At 40.1% G+C, this 22,113-nt stretch overlaps 3 protein-coding genes and 1 long non-coding RNA gene across 7 annotated transcripts in view; 1 reads left to right on the forward strand and 3 right to left on the reverse strand.

Annotated features, from left to right (window-relative positions):
- The window catches only part of LOC111866488 (WD repeat-containing protein 92), a 35,569-nt gene extending 24,488 nt beyond the window's left edge, over positions 1 to 11,081 (forward strand). The window contains exon 8 of the mRNA XM_023855484.2: positions 10,859 to 11,081. Coding sequence (XP_023711252.1) covers positions 10,859 to 11,066 — 208 coding nt within the window. The 3' untranslated portion in view covers positions 11,067 to 11,081. The remainder of the gene's footprint in view (positions 1 to 10,858) is intronic.
- Positions 2,813 to 10,775, reverse strand: LOC111866477. Of its 3 annotated transcripts, none has more exons than XM_033752338.1 (3): positions 9,708 to 10,775; positions 3,440 to 5,474; positions 2,813 to 3,399 (listed from the first exon to the last, which is right to left on the reverse strand). In XM_033752338.1, exons 2-3 carry the CDS (start codon positions 5,472 to 5,474, stop codon positions 3,392 to 3,394), a joined length of 2,043 nt encoding a protein of 680 aa, XP_033608229.1. In that variant the 5' UTR covers positions 9,708 to 10,775; the 3' UTR covers positions 2,813 to 3,391. The 3 variants fall into 3 exon arrangements, with proteins under 3 accessions (XP_033608229.1, XP_033608227.1, XP_023711221.1); XM_033752336.1 differs by having other exon boundaries at positions 2,813 to 3,359; positions 3,400 to 5,474; XM_023855453.2 differs by having other exon boundaries at positions 2,813 to 5,474.
- LOC117282483 lies at positions 2,813 to 10,865 on the reverse strand. Its single transcript, XR_004513234.1, has 2 exons — positions 10,783 to 10,865; positions 2,813 to 3,310 (listed from the first exon to the last, which is right to left on the reverse strand). It is a non-coding gene; the product is annotated as an uncharacterized LOC117282483 (long non-coding RNA).
- A 74-nt stretch (positions 11,082 to 11,155) lies between the features above and the next one.
- Positions 11,156 to 21,853, reverse strand: LOC111866497 (JNK1/MAPK8-associated membrane protein). 2 transcript variants are annotated; one of them, XM_023855496.2, is made up of 6 exons: positions 21,579 to 21,853; positions 20,599 to 20,836; positions 19,854 to 20,066; positions 15,038 to 15,207; positions 13,758 to 13,834; positions 11,156 to 11,394 (listed from the first exon to the last, which is right to left on the reverse strand). In XM_023855496.2, exons 1-6 carry the CDS (start codon positions 21,670 to 21,672, stop codon positions 11,179 to 11,181), a joined length of 1,008 nt encoding a protein of 335 aa, XP_023711264.1. In that variant the 5' UTR covers positions 21,673 to 21,853; the 3' UTR covers positions 11,156 to 11,178. The 2 variants fall into 2 exon arrangements, with proteins under 2 accessions (XP_023711264.1, XP_023711272.1); XM_023855504.2 differs by having other exon boundaries at positions 11,180 to 11,394; positions 19,865 to 20,066.
- Between the last annotated feature and the right edge of the window lie 260 nt (positions 21,854 to 22,113).

A 22,113-nucleotide genomic window follows, 5' to 3' on the forward strand; every position in this document is an offset into this window, starting at 1 on the left:
GTGACACTGTTATGTGAAAAATTTAGAAAATATAACTTATATAATTGCAGTGACATTATATCTTCCATATAACTGGGGCTCTTGAAATGCTTGTAGCTTCAGCATTTTCATTTGTAGCCAGATTTATATTATTTTTAGAATTTTTGCTGTAAGTGAAATATTGGTATATTCAAAACAACTTATCTTTTGCTTTCAAGCGCTTTTCCATGTTTATGCTTTAAAAAGTCAGCTCTAGCAAACTCTAACAGCACATAAAAAGGTGATCCAAAAAGCATCCTCACTTTTGCTCCTGTCTGCAGAAAGTATAAGATGGCCTTATGACACCTGGCAGTACTGAACCCTGTGAAACAAAATGTCAGTACACTGCCCAACATGACCTTGGATTCAGTGGCTAAACTGCAGTGAAGCAAAAACATGGCTTCACCATTTTCAGTTTGCACCACAGAAGAACAATGGGCCATGGTTTGTTTCTTGTGGGCAGAAGGTTTTATTTAACACCTTCACACAAGCTTATTTTTTAAAAATGGGAACAGTGCATTACCTTCACATAGTGTGTATGTTTAAGAAAGGCAGGGCAAGTGTAACTGATTCTGAATGCTCAGGACACCTGTCCGTGGCAACAAGTGATGAAAAACAGAACGAGCCAGGGTAGTGATTTTCAAGGACAGAGCAATAATAATACAAGCCAGTGCATCAACAGCAGACATCAGGGAAGGTTTGGCTCATTCAAAAGTGCATGACATTTTTGGATTCCACAGAATCTGTGTAGATCCTGAGGGAACTGACAGAAGAGGACAGGTGCTGTTGTGTGGGGATCAAGTCTTATCTGCTGGAGTGGTACCTCAGTGAAGGCAACAGTGGCAATGAGACTTGGATATACCATCACAAACCACAAAGCAAACATCAGAGTATGCAGCGGAAGCACACCGATCATCTCTTGCCACAAATACATTCAAGATTCATCCATCAGCAGGAAGGGTGATTCTGATGGTGTTCTCAAGGTCCGATTCTTCAACATTACCAGGAATGTACAACAAATCTAATGAATGAAATGTATTCTGACTTGCTACAAAATGAACTGAAGTCAGCCATTTGCACAGAATGACAAGGAACATTATCAGAAGTCGTTCTCATCTTGCATGAACATGCTAGACCTCATACTGCTGTCCACACCAGGGAAACCTTTTGGGAGCTTAGACTTAAGTTCTATAGTCTGGATCATGCACCTTTCGAGTTCCATCTGTTTGGACTTCTAAAGGGGGCTATCAGAGGTAGTCAATTTGCAGATGATAGTGAGGTGAAGGAAGCACTGTGTGACTCTTCACACTCAGCCCAACAGTTTTTCTGATGGCATCAGGAAGCTCGTGGACTGCTACACAAAGTATGCTGAGAAGCAGTCAGATTACATAAAAAAAACTCCATGGCCTCTAGTCCACAAGCAAACTATACTGATTGAGTGACCGCCGCTTGTCGGCGAAGTTAATGCCAACTTTTGCGGATAGAGGGTGTCATGTGGTCAGCGCAGTGGATCCCCCCACGGCTGTTAATCTCGGGTTTTCTAGACCGGAACCTCTATTTCCTCGGAATAGCTCCTCAATTATCCTCATGAAGCTGAGTGGACCCCGTTCCAGACCCACTTCATTCATTCATCAGTAATCTGTCAGACAACAGGTCCACAGCCTCTTCCAAAACAGTTTCTCCACTTAATGCGATCTTCTGTTTTTGGAAAGAGACTATCCAGGAAATGTGATAATGTGGTAGTTTTTCCATTTGCTTTCCACATCGCCAGACCCACTACTTCTCGGAAAATCCCGTAGCGCCAGGAATCGAACCTGGGACCTCTGGATCTGTAGTCAGGAACTCTGACCACTAGACGACAGAAGTGGTCTAGGGACACTGTATAGAAAAGTGATAACACCCGTAACCTTCCATACTAAATCTAATTGTGGAATGAAGTGCAGAAACTTTCTATCACATTCATATGTTGTTATATTGTCAGAGAACAGAAGAACTAAAGCTGTTTACAGTAATCAGGAGAATGCTAGACCAATCATATTGAGGAGCCAGGCTCACAAAATGAGTGCATTACATGTAGATATCAAGGAAATGGTTATATTTATTAAAGAGAAGTTTAAAACTTTTATTCAAATAAGTAAACCATGAACTGTTTTTGTCACCATCTCTCAGAAAAAACGTTATGACCCATGTGATGAAAATTAAAACTTTGGGTTTTGCCATTAGAATTAAAGCCCACAAGACAAGCCATATTGGATAACATACATAACATAAATTGCTACTTTGTACAATTTTTTGTGGGTGTGCACATATGTGCAAACTAGGATAAGCAATATATTCTGGTTCATAAAGCCCTGGAATAATGTGATTAAAAAGAAGTACATTGTTTCAGAGAGTGTATTTGAGTACTAATCTGCACAGAAAATACTTGCAATACATAATGCCTTAAACCATTTCAGAGCCATTGCAACACAAGTTTATGAACTTGTACTCTTGTACTCTCTTGCAAAATGGGTTTCCACACAGGATATTCTCCTGTCTGTAAATTTAATCATATGGAAAATTTCAGAACACTGGACAGTGGAGTCAGCCTTGCAGCACTCTCCAGAATAGTGGAATGGATATTTTTGACTTGGATTCTATGTCTAAGTTTACCCTCCAAACCAATATACCTAACTTTTAAATCGCTCAATCTGCTTGAATCTCAATTGTTGTATCCCGCGGTTGAGGGATAAGGTTGGCCTTGGGCGAGCGGATCCCTTGGGAGGCAGAATGGGGTGTACCTCTCAGCAGTTGTAATATAAATGAAGTTTTATTACTAACAAATGTATTACAGGATCTTGCTGGAAACGTAGAAGTGGTTATCTGCCTAAGCTACGGGCAGTACCGACTATTAGACTGACATACAAGTAGTCTCAGCTAGTTGAATGATCTAAAAAGCACTTGGGGCGTCAGTCTTTGGGGTTTTATACTACAATTAAAGACTGAGTCCCGGATTATGCCCAAATATGGTTACAAAAGTAGTCACTTGAACTTCAATCTCGGCTGCTGTATTATTCCCAGCGCTGTGCGGGCCCTCACTCCAAATGTGACGTAGTGTCTCGGGTCACAAGTTCAATTGATATCCGGCCGGCTGACAACACTTTGTGGAAGAATACAGCTTACACAGCTTATACATATATTCTGTTAAAATAATCCAATTATATGCAATACCTTGGTATTTGTACCTATTTCTACAGGTAATTTAATGTCATCATTATATGCAATAAATCCTTTGTAGACCCATATACAACACCTCCCCCTTAGGAAAAAATTCAATTTACACTTTAATTGAATTTAGAGATGTGATTTTGCAGAATTTACACTTTAACTGAATTTAGAAATGTGATTTTGCAGAATTTACACTTTAACTGAATTTAGAAATGTGATTTTGCAGATCTACTTCTTGTTGATCTGCGAACTTCTCCGGTTTCTCTGAGGTTGGTAACCTCCGGTAGAGTTCGAAGTGGGATATCTTCTGGGTTACTTGCAATGCTTTCGCTGCTGGTTTTAATATTAATGTTTACTATGTTGCCCCTTCCGTTTGACTCTGTGGTGAGACCCAAACGTTCTGTGGTGGAGGCAGCGATCGCTCTTAGGGCAGTGTTTGCTTTAAAACGAGGTAATACACACCTCACTAGCTTATACAGTACATATATCATCAATACACTAGCAAAAATATATGCTAACACTGAATACGTGTTATGGTACTGAGCATACCTGCTCTTCCATTCATGCTCTCTGGCTAACTTTTCCAGTTCAGAAATCTTAAAACTAGCGAATTTTAAGTCCTCTACATGATTAACTATATGTTTGAATTTCATATCTAAATCTATATGGCTCAGGTTGAGGTGAGAGCCTAATTGTTCACAGCATTCAAATTCGGCGTCTACCTTTGATAGTAGGTCTCCTCCCTTTCTGGAATCGTTCACCTTAATTTCCTTTACTGTTGATAATAATGCTGTTTTTGTGTAACCTTTACACCCTGCTTGAATTTCTAGCTTCCCAGTGTGAGTGAGCAACACTTCCACTGGTTCCTTGTTGGGACACACAATCGTCACACTATCGCTAGATGGGATAAAGTATATCCACTCATTTCGCCTCTCCAGTTGTGTCCACACCGGGTGCGTGATAGACACTAATCGGGTATCACAACTCTGAGGTATAGTTCTCCTGGGCTGTAACAATTTTACTACACAAGATTCTCTCAGGTGACTATTTAGTAGGGGTTGACTCTGTTTACATACAAATGAACTTGCTTTCATTAACTTACATTTGTCCAGTTCCTCTCTGCTGGTGGTGAAATAATATTGTCTAGTTTCGTCCACATACAATATTGAATTCTCTGTCTCAATGTACACAAACTTGAATTTGTCCTTGGCTATGGGAAGAGGTATTAGTTTTAATGCCTTAAAAACACTCTTATTCACCAGCGGTAGGGTTATTACATACCCTAATATATCCTTATTTATGTATACATGTACATCAGATAATTTATAAATCATACTGATCGAGTCTTTGCTTAAGGAAAATGGTGTCAGTGTACCTTCGGGAAAATACGGAATGCTCTTCTTCAAACTCTCAAGAATTAAGCTAGGGGAAACAATTTGTGGTTGCAACACTCCTTTCTGTGCATTCAATATACTTTCTATTAGTAAATCAAGATTTCTTTGCATAGCATTCAAGGCATTGTTAACTTGAGCAATGTGACTTTCTATATTAATCTTAATCGATATTAGGTCCAGTCTAGCTTCGGTTTCTCCTATAAATTTCTCCATATAAGTTTTTAATTCGGTCAATCCTCTTTTGATAAGGTTATTATTATATTCCATATCGGATATTGTTTCATTAAAAGTTCCCAACGAAGCCTTGACAATCGATAATTGTTGCTTCATTAAGTCTGTTACATCCTCCGAGTTTTCCTCGAATCGTTTGATTTGTTCATTATAGTACTCAGCGTCGTCCGAATCCATTGTGCCAAACAGAACCTTACTAATTTCGCCAATAAAGTTAAAAACTCCTCGACGTCTCCTACGGTGACTAGGATTGCTTCCTATCAAGTCTTTTAACAACCTTTCGCTTCCTCTAATCTGACTCAGTCTATCTCTCGCTATGTTTTCGAAACGGTTACAGTTTGTCCAATTTCTAATTGAAGTGGTCAAGCATAATTTGCTTATGTGTTCTATGTATTCTCCTATTTTATCTGATTTTTGGTCTGTATCCTTTATGTCTAAGTATACCACTGTTTTCCATTCTGTATTAAACAAGTTAACTTCTCCTAGATGTTCGTAATATATCCCTGGTGATTCATCATATCGATCTACGGCGTATCCAAGGTCTTCAGTTGAGGCATTTGTTTCCCAGATTCCCCATGACCAAACGATCCATACTGCTATGATCCATGTCTTCCTATACTGCATCTGGAAAGAATAATAATTCTTGTTTCTCCCTTGAAACTAATGGAAATGTTTTAGCCTGTTTAGGTGTACCCTTTGAATCCGTTTTCCCATCTTGAGGGTCGCATTAACCCCTTCTTTACAAATCACTTCATAGGGTCCTAACCATTGTGAACACAGTTTCCTCGATCTACCTCTCCTCACTGTTTCATCAAACAGTAATACCTTGTCACCTACTTTAATCGAGGGTTCCTCCGTATGCCTATCATAGTATTCTTTACTCTTGTGCTTGGCCTGTATTAGTTTTTCTCTAGCAGTGTGGTGAGCGGTTTGTAGTCTATTCTTTAATTCAACTAAGAAATCATCGTAATTGTACTGGGGATTTGGATCTCCCATTAAATTAGAAGGCATCGCTGACTTAAATCCGTATATCAGTTCAAACGGAGTGTATCCGGTAGCTACATGGATCGACGTATTATATACGTATACCGCGTAAGGTACCCACTCATCCCAGTTCAGTTGGTCTTCCCTTATGTAATGTCTCAGGTATTCTTTCAATACTCTGTGACTACGTTCAAGGCTACCGTTGCTCTCCGGGTGAAAAGAGGTGGTTTGCAATTTCTTTATCTTAAGCATTTTGCAGACATTCTTAAAAATTTCGCTCAAGAAGTTTGAGCCTTGATCTGTTAGAATGGTTTTTGGTGTGCCCATTTTCAAAATTATGTGGGTCACAAATTCCCTAGCTACCGTTTCTGCGTCTTGCTTTCGTATGGGAATGGCCACTAAAAATTTGCTGAGTTCATCCTGAAAAGTAAGTAGGTACTTATTTCCAGTCTGGGTCTCTGTTAAGGGACCTACAATATCTAAACAACATTTTTCAAAAGGTTGGCTGGCTGTTGTGGTGATCTCCATCGGGACTTTTCCGCGTGGCCGCAATATTTTATTCATTTGACAGCTCTTACATCTTTTAACATAGTCTTCGATTTCCTTCTTCATATTGGGCCAAGAATGCTTTTGCTTTATCGCCTTATAGGTCTTGTTCATTCCGCGATGACCGCCCAGAGGCGCATCATGATATTCATACAAGATTTGTTTCTTTTTTTCCTCCTCTATCTGTGTTCCTAATTGGGGTTCGTTCTCTAGCGATAATCCATGAATACGACTTAACGCGTCCGCGTTCGTGTTCAAAGCCCCTTTCTTGTATACTATCTGATAATCGTATTCTTCTAAACGGATTCTCCACTTCAGCAATCTCGATCCCGGGTCCTTAACATTCATAATCCACATTAGTGGCTTGTGATCGCTGGCTACTTTAAATTTCCTGCCGTATAAGTAGGGTCTGAAATGTTTCACGCCCCACACAATAGCTAGAAGCTCTTTCTCACTAGTGGAATAGTTGCGTTCGGCTTTATTCAAATTTCTACTGGCAAAGGATATGGGTAGATCCTTCCCAATTTCTCCTTGCGATAAAATCGCTCCTAACCCTTCATTGCTAGCATCCGTTGTTAATATGAAGTCTTTAGTGAAGTCTGGATATTGCAAGATTGGCTTTGACACCAATTTGTCCTTTAACTTCTGAAAGGCTAATTCCTGTTCTGTTTCCCAAACAAAAGGTACATTAGCTTTAAGTAAAGCATGAAGGGGCGCAGCTATCCTGCTAAAATTCGGGATGAATTTTCGGTAATAGCTGGCCATACCTAAATAGCTTTTTAGTTGCTTGACATTGATCGGTCTCGGGTAGTTATTTACAGTCTCTACCTTCTTAGGGTCAGGCATTACCCCTCTCTCTGTGATCACATGTCCTAAATAGCTCACTTCTGTGCGAAGGAATTCGCATTTATCAGGTTGGAGTTTGAGGTTAAATTTCCGGATTCTGTCAAATACTTCTCTTAATTTTGTATCGTGTTCACTTAGGGACCTGGCGTATAACACAATGTCGTCTAGAAAGACAAAGCAGCGCGACCCTGTGAGTCCGCATAACACTGTGTTAATCATGCGTTGGAATGTCGCCGGTGCCGTCTTAAGCCCAAACGGAAGCCTCTTATACTCCCAATGACCTTCTTTGGTGCTGAAAGCAGTTTTTTCTCGGTCTTTCTCTTCAACTTCTATTTGATGATAACCCATCACCATGTCTAGGCAGCTAAAATACTTCGACTGGCCCAGCTGATCTAATATCTCCGTGATATCGGGGAGAGGGTAGGCATCACCTATGCTCTTCTCATTCAGTTTGCGGAAATCTACCACTAATCGCCATTTCTTTTCCCCACTAGCGTCTTCTCTTTTAGGAATAACAAGGATAGGGCTATTCCAAGGGGATTTGCTCTCGGTTATTATCCCACCCTGCAGGAGTTTGGTTACTTGTGCGTCCACCTCCGCCTTCTGGGCTTCTGGCAGTCTATATGGCCTAGTATTTATCGGGCTAGTTCCCGGTATAACGTCTATGGAATGCTTGACTGCATTCGTACAACTTAAGTGGTCTCCCTTTAGGTAAAATATATCCTGGTAGTCTCTACAGGTATTTTCGATTACTCCCTTTTCTTCAGAATTTAGGTGATCTAGTCTCAAGTTCGCTAGGACCTTTTCTTCTCTGTTTTGTCCCGTTTTCATTTCCACTGGGGTTACGGCTCCCACATAACCAGTTCGATTTTCCTTATCTAGAGTGTACCTTTCCCATTGCATACGGGGAATTTCCATCACTACTTCTTCATCTCTCGTATTTAGAATACTGGTGATAGCCTTATTTCCCTCAATCTTGGTTAGTGAGTTGGCTACATAAATTCCCTCCGCTATCTCTAGCTTACTGATAATCCCTTCAGTGCCTGCTTCCCCTTCTTCTACAGGTACCTCTACTATTATTTCCGACCTCTTGGGTAATCGCACTGATCTAGCGTGCCCTGCTACAGGTGTTTCACCTACACCTAATATCTCTTTAGTGACCTGGTGACCCTCCGCCTCAAAGGTTACTCTTTTATTCTCATAACATATGTTGGCTTTCGTACTCTGCAAAAAATCTCGACCTAGGATCCCATCGTAGGCAAGATCTACTTGTTTATTCACTAAATGGAACGGGAATCGAATTCTAAACTTCCCTTCCTGGATCCCAACCTCTATGACGCCATACGTCTCTACTACGGATCCGTCCACTGCTCTCACGGTTATTTTACGGGTCGGGTCAAACACGGCGTCTCCCATCAATTTCGTGCTCTTTATCAAACTTATATCAGCGCCTGTGTCTACCAGAAACTTCAATTTTCCCGCCTTGCTAACATCCACTTCCCATTCCAAACCGTCATACTTATTTCCACTGATACAGCCTATTGTACTGTACGGACCGTCTGCTGGCTGCGGGCCAACGGTCCATTCTCGTTTCCCTTCTCCTCTGCTTTCTGCCTGTCTCTACTCGCTGCTTTTCGGGGTTTCTTGCAGAATTTAGAAATATGTCCTTTCTCCCCACAATTATAGCAAATTACATCGTGTGGCTGCGCCGGTCTCCTCACCGAAAACTGATTTACCCTGTTGTCTCTCTTTATTTTGGAGAAACAGTTACTGCTGGTGTGCCCCGACCTTCTGCAGATCGTGCACTGCACTGGGATTGAACCGGGGGTCTTGTACCGCTCTGCTCTAGACACAATGGCACATTCTTCTACCAACGCAGTTTCTGCGATTCCATCGAAATCCTCGAAATTCCGACTACGGACAATAGTCTGTATTCTATCAGAAAATAGTCCTTGTACGAAGCATATGTTCCTCAATTTATCTGATAACGTGAGAATTCCTGCTCTTTCTTCTTCTGAACAATCCATCAGTGCTACTTCTCTAAATTTCGAGCCTAATGTTTGGATCTTTTGCACCCATTCTGAAACACTTTCTGATTTTTCTTGCCTAGCCTTGAATAACTGGGTAGCATGAAAATCCAATGTACGTTTTTCGAGGTAGGTATTTTTCAGGAATTCCCTAACCTCTACCCATTTGTCCAAATTTCGGTGGGCTATCGCTATCCTAGGCTCCCCGCTGATTCGTGTTAACACGAACTTATATAGTCTATCCTCATGTTCCGGGTTTATTACCTCGAACGCAGTGTCCACATTAGAAATGAATGTAAGTACTTCTCTCTTATTCCCACTAAATGGAGTTACTAATTTCAGTGCCTCACTCACACTAACATACTGCTCTGCCATATTGCTGGAGCTATTTGCCTCTACAACCTGTGTATTTGTTCGCGAACTGACACTCATATATCCTTAAACAGGGACTCACCGTTGATGATAATGGAAGTTTATCTGGTGTAGCTGGTCCTTCTTCCTCTCTCACAGCTGGCTCGTCCTCTGGTTCCCCTCGAAGTCTCTCGGTCGTTCACCCTTCGCCTATCTGTTATCTGCTCCTTCTCAGCTCCGCCGTTCCTGTAACTTGTAAATTTCTATCTTAGGAATAGCTTATCGAAGCAACACTAAAAATCGTCTTCTTCTCGTCTCCACCCCTCTGCAGAGACTGCTGACTACCTTCTTGCACAATTCCCACACTAATGAGGCTCCTCTTTCTTCACCTCTAGTACGCTGTTCGATTCCAATCCCTTGTTCTTCCTTTAGAAGAACTGCAAGTGCCCAGTTAATGAGCCACTGAACAGATGGGTCTTACCAACTGTTATGAGTAGGAAGTTCTCCTGGCTGGTAGACTCTTCCTCCTCCTCCTTCGACGTTCCAGGTGATCCTCGTCTGGCTGCTAATCACCCCACACACCTGACACCAGTTGTTGTATCCCGCGGTTGAGGGATAAGGTTGGCCTTGGGCGAGCGGATCCCTTGGGAGGCAGAATGGGGTGTACCTCTCAGCAGTTGTAATATAAATGAAGTTTTATTACTAACAAATGTATTACAGGATCTTGCTGGAAACGTAGAAGTGGTTATCTGCCTAAGCTACGGGCAGTACCGACTATTAGACTGACATACAAGTAGTCTCAGCTAGTTGAATGATCTAAAAGCACTTGGGGCGTCAGTCCTTGGGGTTTTATACTACAATTAAAGACTGAGTCCCGGATTATGCCCAAATATGGTTACAAAAGTAGTCACTTGAACTTCAATCTCGGCTGCTGTATTATTCCCAGCGCTGTGCGGGCCCTCACTCCAAATGTGACGTAGTGTCTCGGGTCACAAGTTCAATTGATATCCGGCCGGCTGACAACACTTTGTGGAAGAATACAGCTTACACAGCTTATACATATATTCTGTTAAAATAATCCAATTATATGCAATACCTTGGTATTTGTACCTATTTCTACAGGTAATTTAATGTCATCATTATATGCAATAAATCCTTTGTAGACCCATATACAACACAATTTATTAGACCCACAATTATATCCCTTAATGTTATTTTTCTTGTAATGTCTAATAAATTTTCTCTCTTGTGCAGCAATTACCCTGCAAGACGAGTTATGTGTGACACAGATGGTAATGAAATGGGAGTTATGGGGACAACCAGCTTGCTTCAGAATGCAACTCTATCCACACAGCCCATCTCAAACCTCGACTGGAGTCCTGATAAACAAGGAATGGCTGTATGCACTTCATTTGATCAGACTATTCGAATCATTATAGTCACAAAGCTCAACACCTTATAACACTTTACGATCACACCTTATTCAGAGTTGTAACAATGTTATTGCATCAGCCACTTCAAATGACAATCTAAAACGTCATTTCTTGTAATTGAGATACTGAAATTCTGTCTTGTCAATCTGTATGAAGTTTGTTAGGGTCTGTGAAACGAGCAGTTAGAATGTAGAACACAGCTGGTAGTGGCACTAAGGCTACAAGTGCAGAATGAAATACAGGATCTTGTAGTTGTGTGATTGCAATAATCCCATATGCATGAAGTAGCCAGTGACCGAGCAGGATCACAACGTTTCTTATGTCTGTTACCGTATTTACAATCAAGAACTGCATAGACTGAAAAGAAACAAACAGTGATATAAATATTTCATGGCATTTATATTTTAAACTTTAAAGGCATATTTGTATAATCTATATAAATATTACAGTTTGGAGTTATTTCATAGCCTTTGGAGTGCCAAGACTAATCACATCAATTACATTTAATTTGTGAGTTACTCATACAGCTGAAAGAGTACATTTATAACAAGTGCTCAAAATGTCCTCCATGAGATTCACTGCATACTTCAGCACATCTCATCATAAACCATTGCATCCACAGGGGATTTCTGGTGTCCCAAAAGGTTAAAATTCAGAGGATTGAAATCTGATGAGCATGGAGGCCACAGAGTGGGAACTCCTCTACCTATCCATCAGTCACAATGGGTGTTACTAAGAACATTTTGCACAGCATAGCTAATATGTGCTGGAGCACCATTATGCATGTACAGTATCTTTCAGCTGTAACTCACAAATTAAATGTTTCCATATGTTATGGAAATTTTTTCTTGTTTTGGTATGTCAAACTCATGCACAAAGATTGTCTGCACCTTTCAGTTACACCCTGTACTGTCAGCATTGATTAAACTGTGCCCCTGTATTCAGTGTGACTGTCATTTTGTCTTGTCTCCTGATAGCAGATGTCATGGGTGTCTAGGCCTCTTTTTCCTGCCAACCCAATTTTTTAAAAAAGTAAAAACTGAAAATGAGAAAATATGCCACACATTAATGTAACAAATTAATTAGTAAAAATTTCCACAAAAAGTTTAAATGTAGATAAGTTTATAAGCACATTTTGTTGCTGTCTTCCCACCCCAAGGAAAAGTCATAGTGTGCCTATGGTAGAAATGTAAAACTATGTTACAGGTGGCAGGAAATATATCATGATCCTTGAACAATTCACATTTTAAAAGAACCAGCGACAGTTTTTACTTACATAGTGTATGTGGAGGCTGACAATGAAAAACCAAGAAGTAATGCAGTCAATTCACATGGATTTTTCATTTGTGTTGTATTACATGTAAGCAATGCACAAACTAGGCAGTATTATTTTTAAATTCATTTTTGATATTTCTGCATAAACTCCAAAAAATATACTATAAATAGTGCATGACTCAGATTAAGACCATTCCTGCTCTGACAGTATCCACTGTGCATTAAGCTGTAGTTTCAAGTTTACCGTCACTGGGGGAAAGAATCTGCCCTGCCCTGTGAGTGCTTCTACCTCAAAAGTGCACTCTCCATCTTTACCTAGATGGGCAGAAGCTGAAAAGGTCAACACACCCTATCTGGAGGCACCAGGCAAACAGCATTTTCCATTACCCAAAGGAGAATATTTCCCTGTACATTCTACAGATTCTGGTTTTGAAATAACAGAAAGGAAACAAAAAAGATTATAAATGTTAAAGCATATGTCACCTTGACATATAGGGAAGTAAGGAAACAAATCAAAGCCAAAAGAATGGCACAAACCCCCTTTCTGAACTTTAAAAGCGTTCCTTTGTTTTACTGTGTCACAGTATATCTTCTGTTCAAATAATGTGATCTTATAATTATAAGGTAATCTTATTTAAAGGACAAAAACACAGTTTAAGAATTAAAATATACCCTTAAACAAATATATGTAGATTTAAGGAGACCATAACATTTTTCAGAACAAATATATTTTTTTAACACATTCAGGACCGGAGGGGCCAATTGGCCCTCTACGTTTCTATAGTGTTGCGGACCAGGTGAGCCAATTGGCCCTTTTCTCACGCGTTATGTTGCAACCGACTATATTTCGCTGTGTGGCCACATTGCATCATAACTACTGCGTAGATGACCTCAGGAATGTTTGCTAGCTTAGCTAGTAACATGATGACATTCATTTCCTGTCATACCCTAAAGAAAAAAGCCTTTGTTCAAGTCCAAGCTTCCACGTATGAACCAGGAAGTTAGCAGTGCAACTAAGATCAGAGACGAAAGCAGTTGCAGGCGAAGCCTTCTCTCGGAGAACAAGAAATATTTGATTTGTTCTCCGATGAGCTATTAGATTTGCCAACTGCTTCGTCTTCTGATATCGAGGCCAGCCTCAGTGAAAGTGACAGTGACAGGGGCCACAGGGCCCCCCAAAATATTGTGATGTGATGCCTCTTCACAAAGGGGAATGTTTCCAGAAATATCACACGTGCAAGCACTTCTAGGAGCTCTGGTAAGTGTTCTCCAAAAATTCTAGTTCATAAAATTAATTAGGAGATTTTATATTAATTTTTAAAGTGAACAGTGCACAAGTTAGGGTGCTAGGCTTAAAAACCCTGGTCGCCAGGGTGATTTAAATATTTAAAGAACCGGCCCGCAATGTGTTAACACCAGTTTTTCTTTCTTTTGCTAATGCTTACCTGATCTAATTTGAATGCAAAATGAGCTGCATTTGATATGACAGACAAAATGATAACTACATATGGAAAGGAATAATCTGAAACAGAAAGAACGGTTTCAGTTTGTGACACGCACTCGCATCCATGCACATGCACTCACACACACAATGATTCAAATTCTTATGACCACAATTTTGGAGGTTCTTGGTGAGATAAGGGAGCGGTTGTAACGGCTGGAGAACAGATGCTGCAAGAACAGCCTCCAAAGAAAATTAACAGGGATGCACCGTTAGGCTATTCGGGATGAACAGCCTTAAGGAGGGAGCAGTGTGATATGTTGTGCAACGGAGAACCCCTCTCTACCCAGCAGCAACGTGGCAACTCAGGCCACAGTGACGTGGCGGATGAGTTAGCGCTCCCCTCCCCCCCTCCACACGGTAACGTAATGCGCGGTGATGTAAGACGGCGTGAGGTAACAGTGTTGGTACTTAACAGGCACACACAGCCACTATATAAGAGAGCTGCGCTGCGAAGCGTGAGAGTTGAAATGTGGCCATCGCCGAGTTCAGTAGTAGTCGAGCCAGTGTGTTATCAACAGTTCTCAAGGCAGAAGCCTACGAATTGAGTTGGAGTATAGCAGTCGTCGCAGGAAGAACCGGACGTGAGTGTAATTGGGAGTGTGTGATACAGTGATACATAGCCCCCCTACTGTAAACGTGTATACTACTGAAGACAGAGTGAACTGATTTGCGAATAGGGTTATAAATCGTGAAACCCCGCAACAGTGTAAACAGATTATTGCGAATAGGGTTATAAAGTGTGAAACCCCGCAACTGTGTTATAATTAATTGTAGCCATTACTTGTAGGTTGTTGAATAAACTAGTTAAAAATCCGAACGGCGTCTTCAGTAACCAAACACGTTACAATATATATCCATTGTTCTTCATCTCATCACCCTTGTCAAGTTACGTTAACATCTTGATTTATTACTTTTAATCACGATGAATGAAAAGTGGAGATTCTGAACTTATTAGCTCTTTTTTTAAGTTTGAATTTTACATTGTGTTTAATATAAATGTCATATTGTGTAGCAAACACATAATTCTACTTATTTCTTCGCTAGGTCTGCTTAGATCTACTGACATGTTTCAGAAATGTTGGTAAACTTCTACCAAACTACATGGTGTCACATTCCAGAAGTACTCTTCATGAATAAGTAACCACTTGCAGCAACGGCCAACTTTACAGCTATCACAATACTGTTAAAGCTGCCAAATTATATTCAATTAACTATACTCACAAATAAGACCTCCAAAGACTGCCTGAATAAGTGCTAAGGTTGGAAAGAAATAAAGTGCTGCATAAATTGACATCTTGCCATGTTTTGGAAGAAAATGCTGCACCAACCAGGGTCTCACAAGCAGCATAAGCACAACAGATAATGCGTAAAAAATAAACACCATTGTGTACCTATAAGAAACAAAAACACACAGAATCATATTCAGAAGCCCATTTATACACAATTTAGTAGCATTTTATTTAGCTTACATAATCTAGTATGAACATTTTAAAATCTAACAAGCATCAGGGAACTGCAATAACACACAAATAAATAACAAGTATGAAATAATAGGCATGACTGCAACATGTGAATTCCACACATTCCTAACAACTGTCAGTATGTGTATAATCAGGGCAAAGTTATATACTCATTTTGTAGTAACTGTGGTGTTCAATTACAAATTTTGTGTTTTTCCTCTATTGTGTCTATTTAGAATTCAAGCTAAAGAAAAACCAATGATGTACTGGGCCAGATATGTCATAGTGATCGCAGACTATATGTTAACTGTAAGGTTATTCCTTACACTTAGAAAGAACAAGATGTCTTAAGAGGCTAACTTACTATTTTGTATGATGTAAAAGTAAACAGTGCAATTTTAAATATTTTACACAAATTTCCATCTTTTTTCATTTAAATAAACAGGCTCCATCAGAAACAAGTGAAAGATCATTTACAAATAACTGAATGAGAGATCTGAGGTTCTCAGAGCAGTAAGTGTAAAGATTAGTGTTCTTTTGGAGAACATAATGCTTGTTTCTCTCAAACAGTGGTACCTATCATCCAGACTACAGAATACATCCCAGAAGACTATACTTTTTAACTACGCTGCTTGAAAGCTGAATGTAACAGATTCCTTCCTTCCATCTCAACATATTCCTCTAGATGTCAAGTAAAATCTGTCATGCAATGTAGCATTTCTTCACAGGTCACTGCAAATTCTTCCAATCTTTTGTGGCACAGGATTTCATATATGAAGGCAAATCAAAAAGTCTCTGCCCCTATTTTTTATCAGCCACAATAATATACATACAGGGAAATCAAAATACAGGCATTTGTCCCATCACCCCACTAGTTTGGAGATGCCACTGTTGTAGAACTTGGCCGGTTAAGCGTGGAACCACTGCCAGACAGCGGTTTCTGCGTCGTCGTCGGAAATGAACCTCTGACCTGCCAGGAACTTCTTCAGTGGACCAAACACATTGTAATCACTGGGGGCAAGGACTGGACTATATGGTGCATGCTCCATTTGCTCCCATCCGAATGACTGCATTCGGGTGGCAGTCCTGTTTGCCACATGAGGCCTGGCATTGTCATGGAGATGAACCACATCGTCCATGAGAATCCCCGGGCGCAACTGCAGTCATTCAGATGGTAGATTATTGAGCATGCACCGTACACTCCAGATCTCGCCCCCAGTGATTACGTGTTTGGTCCACTGAAGAAGTTCCTGGCAGGCCAGAGGTTCATCTCTGACGGCGTGAAAACTGCTGTCTGGTGGTGGTTCCACGCTCAACTGGCTGAATTCTACAACAGCAGCATCTCCAGACTAGTGGTACAATGGACAAATGCCTGAACCGGGGTGGTGACTATGTGGAAAAATAGTCAAAGGTACTTAGAACACTGCCTGTATTTTGATTTCCCTGTATGTATATTATTATAGCTGAAAAAAAAAGTAGGGGCAAAGACTTTTCAATTTGCCCTCATACATGTCTTTGTATTATTATTATTAGAGGGGGTGGGTTTCCTAATGCACTTAGACCAGTTATTGGTCCATGTGCGTCCCCCTTTAATTTCTACTGTCGCCATACCCTACCGGTACTGGTGCGTGCTATCAGCCCCGTTCAGCCAATGAGGTCGGCCGTCGGTACCTGATATTTCCCCCAACTACCAGAGGCATTGGAAACTACTTGGGTGGGAAATTGTTGCCTAATTTTGCTCAGAGGTCTCCTAGACACATGAGGATCTTTTACGTGCCGTAAATCTATGACACGGGACCCATGGCTTAAAGTCCCTCCTGGAGGACTTGTTCCCTGAATTTTTCTGCCCTTAAAAATTCCACGACCTCCGCCGGGTTTGAACCCGCGTACCTTGAGTCATGACGTGGGAATGTTACCCCTAGACTACGGAGGCCGCTTACATGTATTTGTAAGTACTGCCATAAACAATGATCTGGCACCAATAAACCTGGAGAATGAACTGGCAATGGCATATCGCAGAAACAAGAGCCAGTCAGTCCTGGACAGATTTTGCATAAGAGTACCTACAGCATCATATTAGGCATTTAGATGTAATCACTGCTGTCCATTATTCCAGCTGTAGACACAAACCTCCATTTTCATACAGCATCTCCTATAACCATCACCACTTCATCTGCTTAAAAGGTCACAGAATTGAAACAATATGAAGCAAAGCTAACTCAGTTCTTCAGAGATAAGACATGGAGTCCATTAGAATTTTCAGTTGCGTCATAACAGTAATTCTGAACATTTATGTCACCACTGGGCAAGCTTTATAGCTCATGAACAATTTACTGGCAATATCTGGAACTCAGTGGCGTGCGGTACTATTTTTGGTAAGGGAAGCATTGGTATCTAATAAACACACTGATAGCAATCAACTCACCAAAATTTACATCACTTATTGAGTCAATAAGGTCGTTTTGTATTCTGTTCGATAAACCTGTAAATACTGTACTGTTCTCAAGGTGAACGTTGAGTTTATGATCACATTTCCTCAACAAGTGAACTTATTCCACATAATTACCTTGGTCGATAGAATCCACGCTTTCGTCATGACCACGGAGGCCAAGTTGACACTTTCCTAAATGGCAGATGATATCAATCAAGCGTTTCATTATTTCTCTATGTAGTATCGTCAGGCGCTTTTGATTGTCAAGTAGACAGTCAATTCGAGATTTCCCGAACATAACAAGTTGCACTGTTGAAATAATGTGAGTCAGAGTTCTCATGCCATTTCAATGCTATATAAAGGTTGTTGATATCACCAAACCCAGTCTTGTTCCATACATTTTTTTCCTTGAGAAACAATAGGCTTGGCCAACAAAACAATTTGCCTATATTATGGCAACCGGATAGCCACTCTGTTTTAGAATACTGTTCCAAATTAAATTTGGTTTGTGCTTTAAGTTCTGGCACCTCTCATGTCAGTCGTCCTCTTTCTATAATTATTTTCTTTTCAGAAAAGTCCCTGCTCTTAAACCCCCATTTTAAAAGGCTTTCGATTGCACAGTCACAGTTGCGTTGTCTCCCAGCATTCGTTTTAGCTGTGCCTGTGCATGTAGTCTAATCACGCCCCTGTCCTTGTACCGCAATAACAGATTTGCTTCCCTTGAACGCAGATAGCTTCTTTCTGATGCGGATCACAAATACAATCTTACGCCATCTAAATATACACTATATACACTTACAATATTTTAATAAAACTTAAGGTTACCTATAACACCCAACAAGACTGAAATCACACATAAACAGTTAATTTTCACATAACCATTGAAAGAACACAGGCCTTCGCTTCCATATCACAGGCATTAGCCAGCAAACCGAAAGTTGCTTCCTTGCCCACTTCATGTGCGACGAATTCTTATGGAGAATAACGAAGAAAACTTGGTCCGTCCCACCAAGCAAGGGAAGGGAGGAGGAGGCATGTGGCCTTGAGCAGGAACGTGCACTAAATGACAATATTCAAATTGAATTATTTATATATGACTTCTTTTCTTTTAGTTTCTTAACTACGGAAGCAAAGCTTCCCTTGCTTCCATGCACGGCACGCCACTGCTGAAACTCAAAAAAATTTCTCCAGAAGTATAAGATGAAGCTATGATTTACAGAATGCACGAAACTATACTGGTGATATCAGCAGATGATTTTGTTTATCACCCATACTTAATTCTTGAAGAATGTACAGAAGACAATTGGAGTTGATAGCGAATTTATTGCATACCAAACTCCAGCAAATTTTGCATGGCAATACAGTGCATAACCGATTGCTTGGGGCTATGAATACTGGGCAAGCAAACTCTATTTTTAGGTGTTCTGGTCATACCTGGCTTCCAGATTGTTTCATGTCCACTGTGCCTGCTGCATGAAATTTTGTGACTCATATTTTGATGGTGATGTGGCATAACCCACGTTACACACTCCAAAATGCCTTTTAAAATTCTTCTGAGTTATCATATACGATTTGCTTTAAAAAAAAAGTGACATGATGTACTCTCCAGCAATCCATTTTGAACCCAAACCTCTTGACAGATAATCTCCAAACATGTACTTCAAGATCATTATGCTCCACATTGCCAGCGCATATACAGTCATTACCTGCAATTTCAGTTGTTTCTGATGCACTCTGTATATACTGCCACAGTCAATAAGTTCATGGAATGGCCGCAAAGCGACATAACAGGAATTTCCTGCCAATATGTTTCAGCAATGTTTTCGATGGCTATATCAACGTTGGCAGGTTTGCAGAGCGGCTAACTGCAACTATTTTGAGGGCCGATGTGCATCTGTGTTAAGTGTATGTGAATAACTTGTAACATGCGGCGATAAAAAAACCACATTCCACGAACTTAATGACTCTACCACATAAATCAAAAGTTTAATGGAATTATTTGTCATGTCATTTCAATGTACAACTCTGCCTTGCATACATTACAATGTCAAGAATGTATGAAACAACAAACAGTAGTGTCACTATCGAGTGCCAGAAAATTTAAAGCAATAATTCTTAGAAGTGTGCATTCAAGAATTTAACATACAGTGGATATACCGCTTCTTGTGTGCAATGCAGTGTCTCATCATAGTGTGGGTTGGGGTTATGAAGTAATGTATACCAATCAGAGAGTTTCTCTGTTCGACAAGAGCGCACAGCCAAACTTCCCACAGGATCTGACATGAGCAGTGTGAGAATTGCTGCTGTTACAATTTCAAACAGAGCCGAGATATGCAGCACCAACACTTCCTTACAGAAACTGAAAGAGGAAAAATACTTGTTAAAGCATAGATGAAGAGCAAAAGTTGGGGGTTTTAACTTTTGCTACCAAACAGCCTGACAGAACAGTAACATTCTAGACTTTTATCTGTGAGGTACCTGGTCCAAGTCTCAGGTTTCTGGTGATCCTTACATGTTGCCTGTAGTTTCCTGTCATCTCTAAATGAAACTGTTGGAATGGTATGTTGAAATAGACCACAACTAAATTGTTACAAATTTCTACTTACATAAATCACCTTCCCCTCTTATTCAGTGCCATATAACTTACTGTTAAATAACTTTAGAAGTGATAAGGTATGAACTTCCATTAATTCTGCTGTCTACCAAGTCCAGTGGGTACTGGGGACTCTTCCCCCAGGGATCAGTGGCTCAGGCAACTTCATTGTGATAGCTTATGACCATAATATCAAAACTACTCATTCCCTAACACAAGTTCCTTCCACTACTATGATTTCATAGTCTGGAGGTTCAGGCACAGATGAAGCCTATAATATTATTTAATTAGAAAGTACCTTCGTCTCTTAGCAGCTGTATCTATAGAGAACCAATGTAAAACAAGTGCAAGTAATACCATAAAACCAAGATATAGCCAATCATAAAATTCGGGTCTGTCATTGCACTCAATACATGCCGATGAAACATTTGTCCTATAGCCACGTGGACATGCGCCACAATTACTCCAGCTACCATTTGATAATATCTGCCGCCCACAGTACAATCCAGGGCATCGAAGAAGTTTGTTCACTGGCCCTGCAGACAAACAGGACAGATAAATAAAACCTAAAATATTGTGACAATGGTATATTAATACAATTATTGAATTTTTTGGACATTATCCATTGTCCTGTCTTTACTAAAAAATGTTCTGAGGACTGGGTTCTGCCTGTCTTCAGGTAAAAACCTACTCAGTTGGGCCCAATCATAGCTAGTCCCTATCTCGAGACATGTTTTGAATAAAAACCAGGATGGTGGATAATGTCCAAAAACTCAATAATGGTACTAATATACCATCATCATTAACGTTTGGATCTTATTTACATAACCACTATGGAGCTGGTATATCTCCAAAGTTTAGGAAATCTGAACAGGTCTGACAACAGGGACTTGCTCTGTCTATTGGGCCCAACTGACTACACTTTTTTCAAGTAAAAATAACTGGACGATGAATAATGTTAAAAAACTCAGTAATAATACAGATAAAAGAGAGCTTTGTCTAGGGTACAATATTAAGTTGTACAATAGTATGTTATTGGTTCTATTACATTTTTTAAACATATCAGTATACAAAAAACTGTCTGATGAGATGTGAAAGCAAGTAGTTCAACATATCTAGGTGTTCTTTCACACTTATAACAAAAATGAAACCACTGTCGTAATCTCAAACATAATGCCATAGCTGTCGCTCTAGGACTTACACTAGATTTTCAATAGCTCATCCACCAATATTTATACTAGTCCACTTTCATCTAATTAAATTACTAATATCAGTTACCTAATTCAATGACGTAAGACAAAACTGGAACCGCTAAACTGTATAGGAATATTAATCCAAATGGTACAAGTAACATCTGATTTTTTACAAACATGCTTTAACTCTTCGAAGGCTTCACGTATGTAAATCACATATGCTACTTTTATATTACGTTCTCTCAAACTGAGTTAGTGGCAAAATAATAGCAATAAGGACAATAATACAACATAACCTCACAGGACAAGTCGTGAGCGGTCGTGAGATGGTGAGCACGGATTTATGGACAGTCTGGCAAGCAGGAAAGTGAAACTGGGAAAACAGAAGAAGAAACACGCAGAACTGCCATCTGTACTCATTCACCTGAACTAGATAGTCTGGAACGGTCGGGTACCAATCATATTACACCTATCGCAATTTATCGAATTGCATAAGTTTGACCCAATCAGGGAATCCCCAAGTTCCGTTGAAAACTTTGGGCGTTGGTCGATTACCATTGAAATTAAAAAGAAACATCAAGTAAAATTGTGTTGCTACGATATTTAATCGAAATCCTATT

Source organism: Cryptotermes secundus, unplaced genomic scaffold, assembly GCF_002891405.2.
Source record: "Cryptotermes secundus unplaced genomic scaffold, Csec_1.0 scaffold1232, whole genome shotgun sequence".
NCBI lineage: Eukaryota > Metazoa > Arthropoda > Insecta > Blattodea > Kalotermitidae > Cryptotermes > Cryptotermes secundus.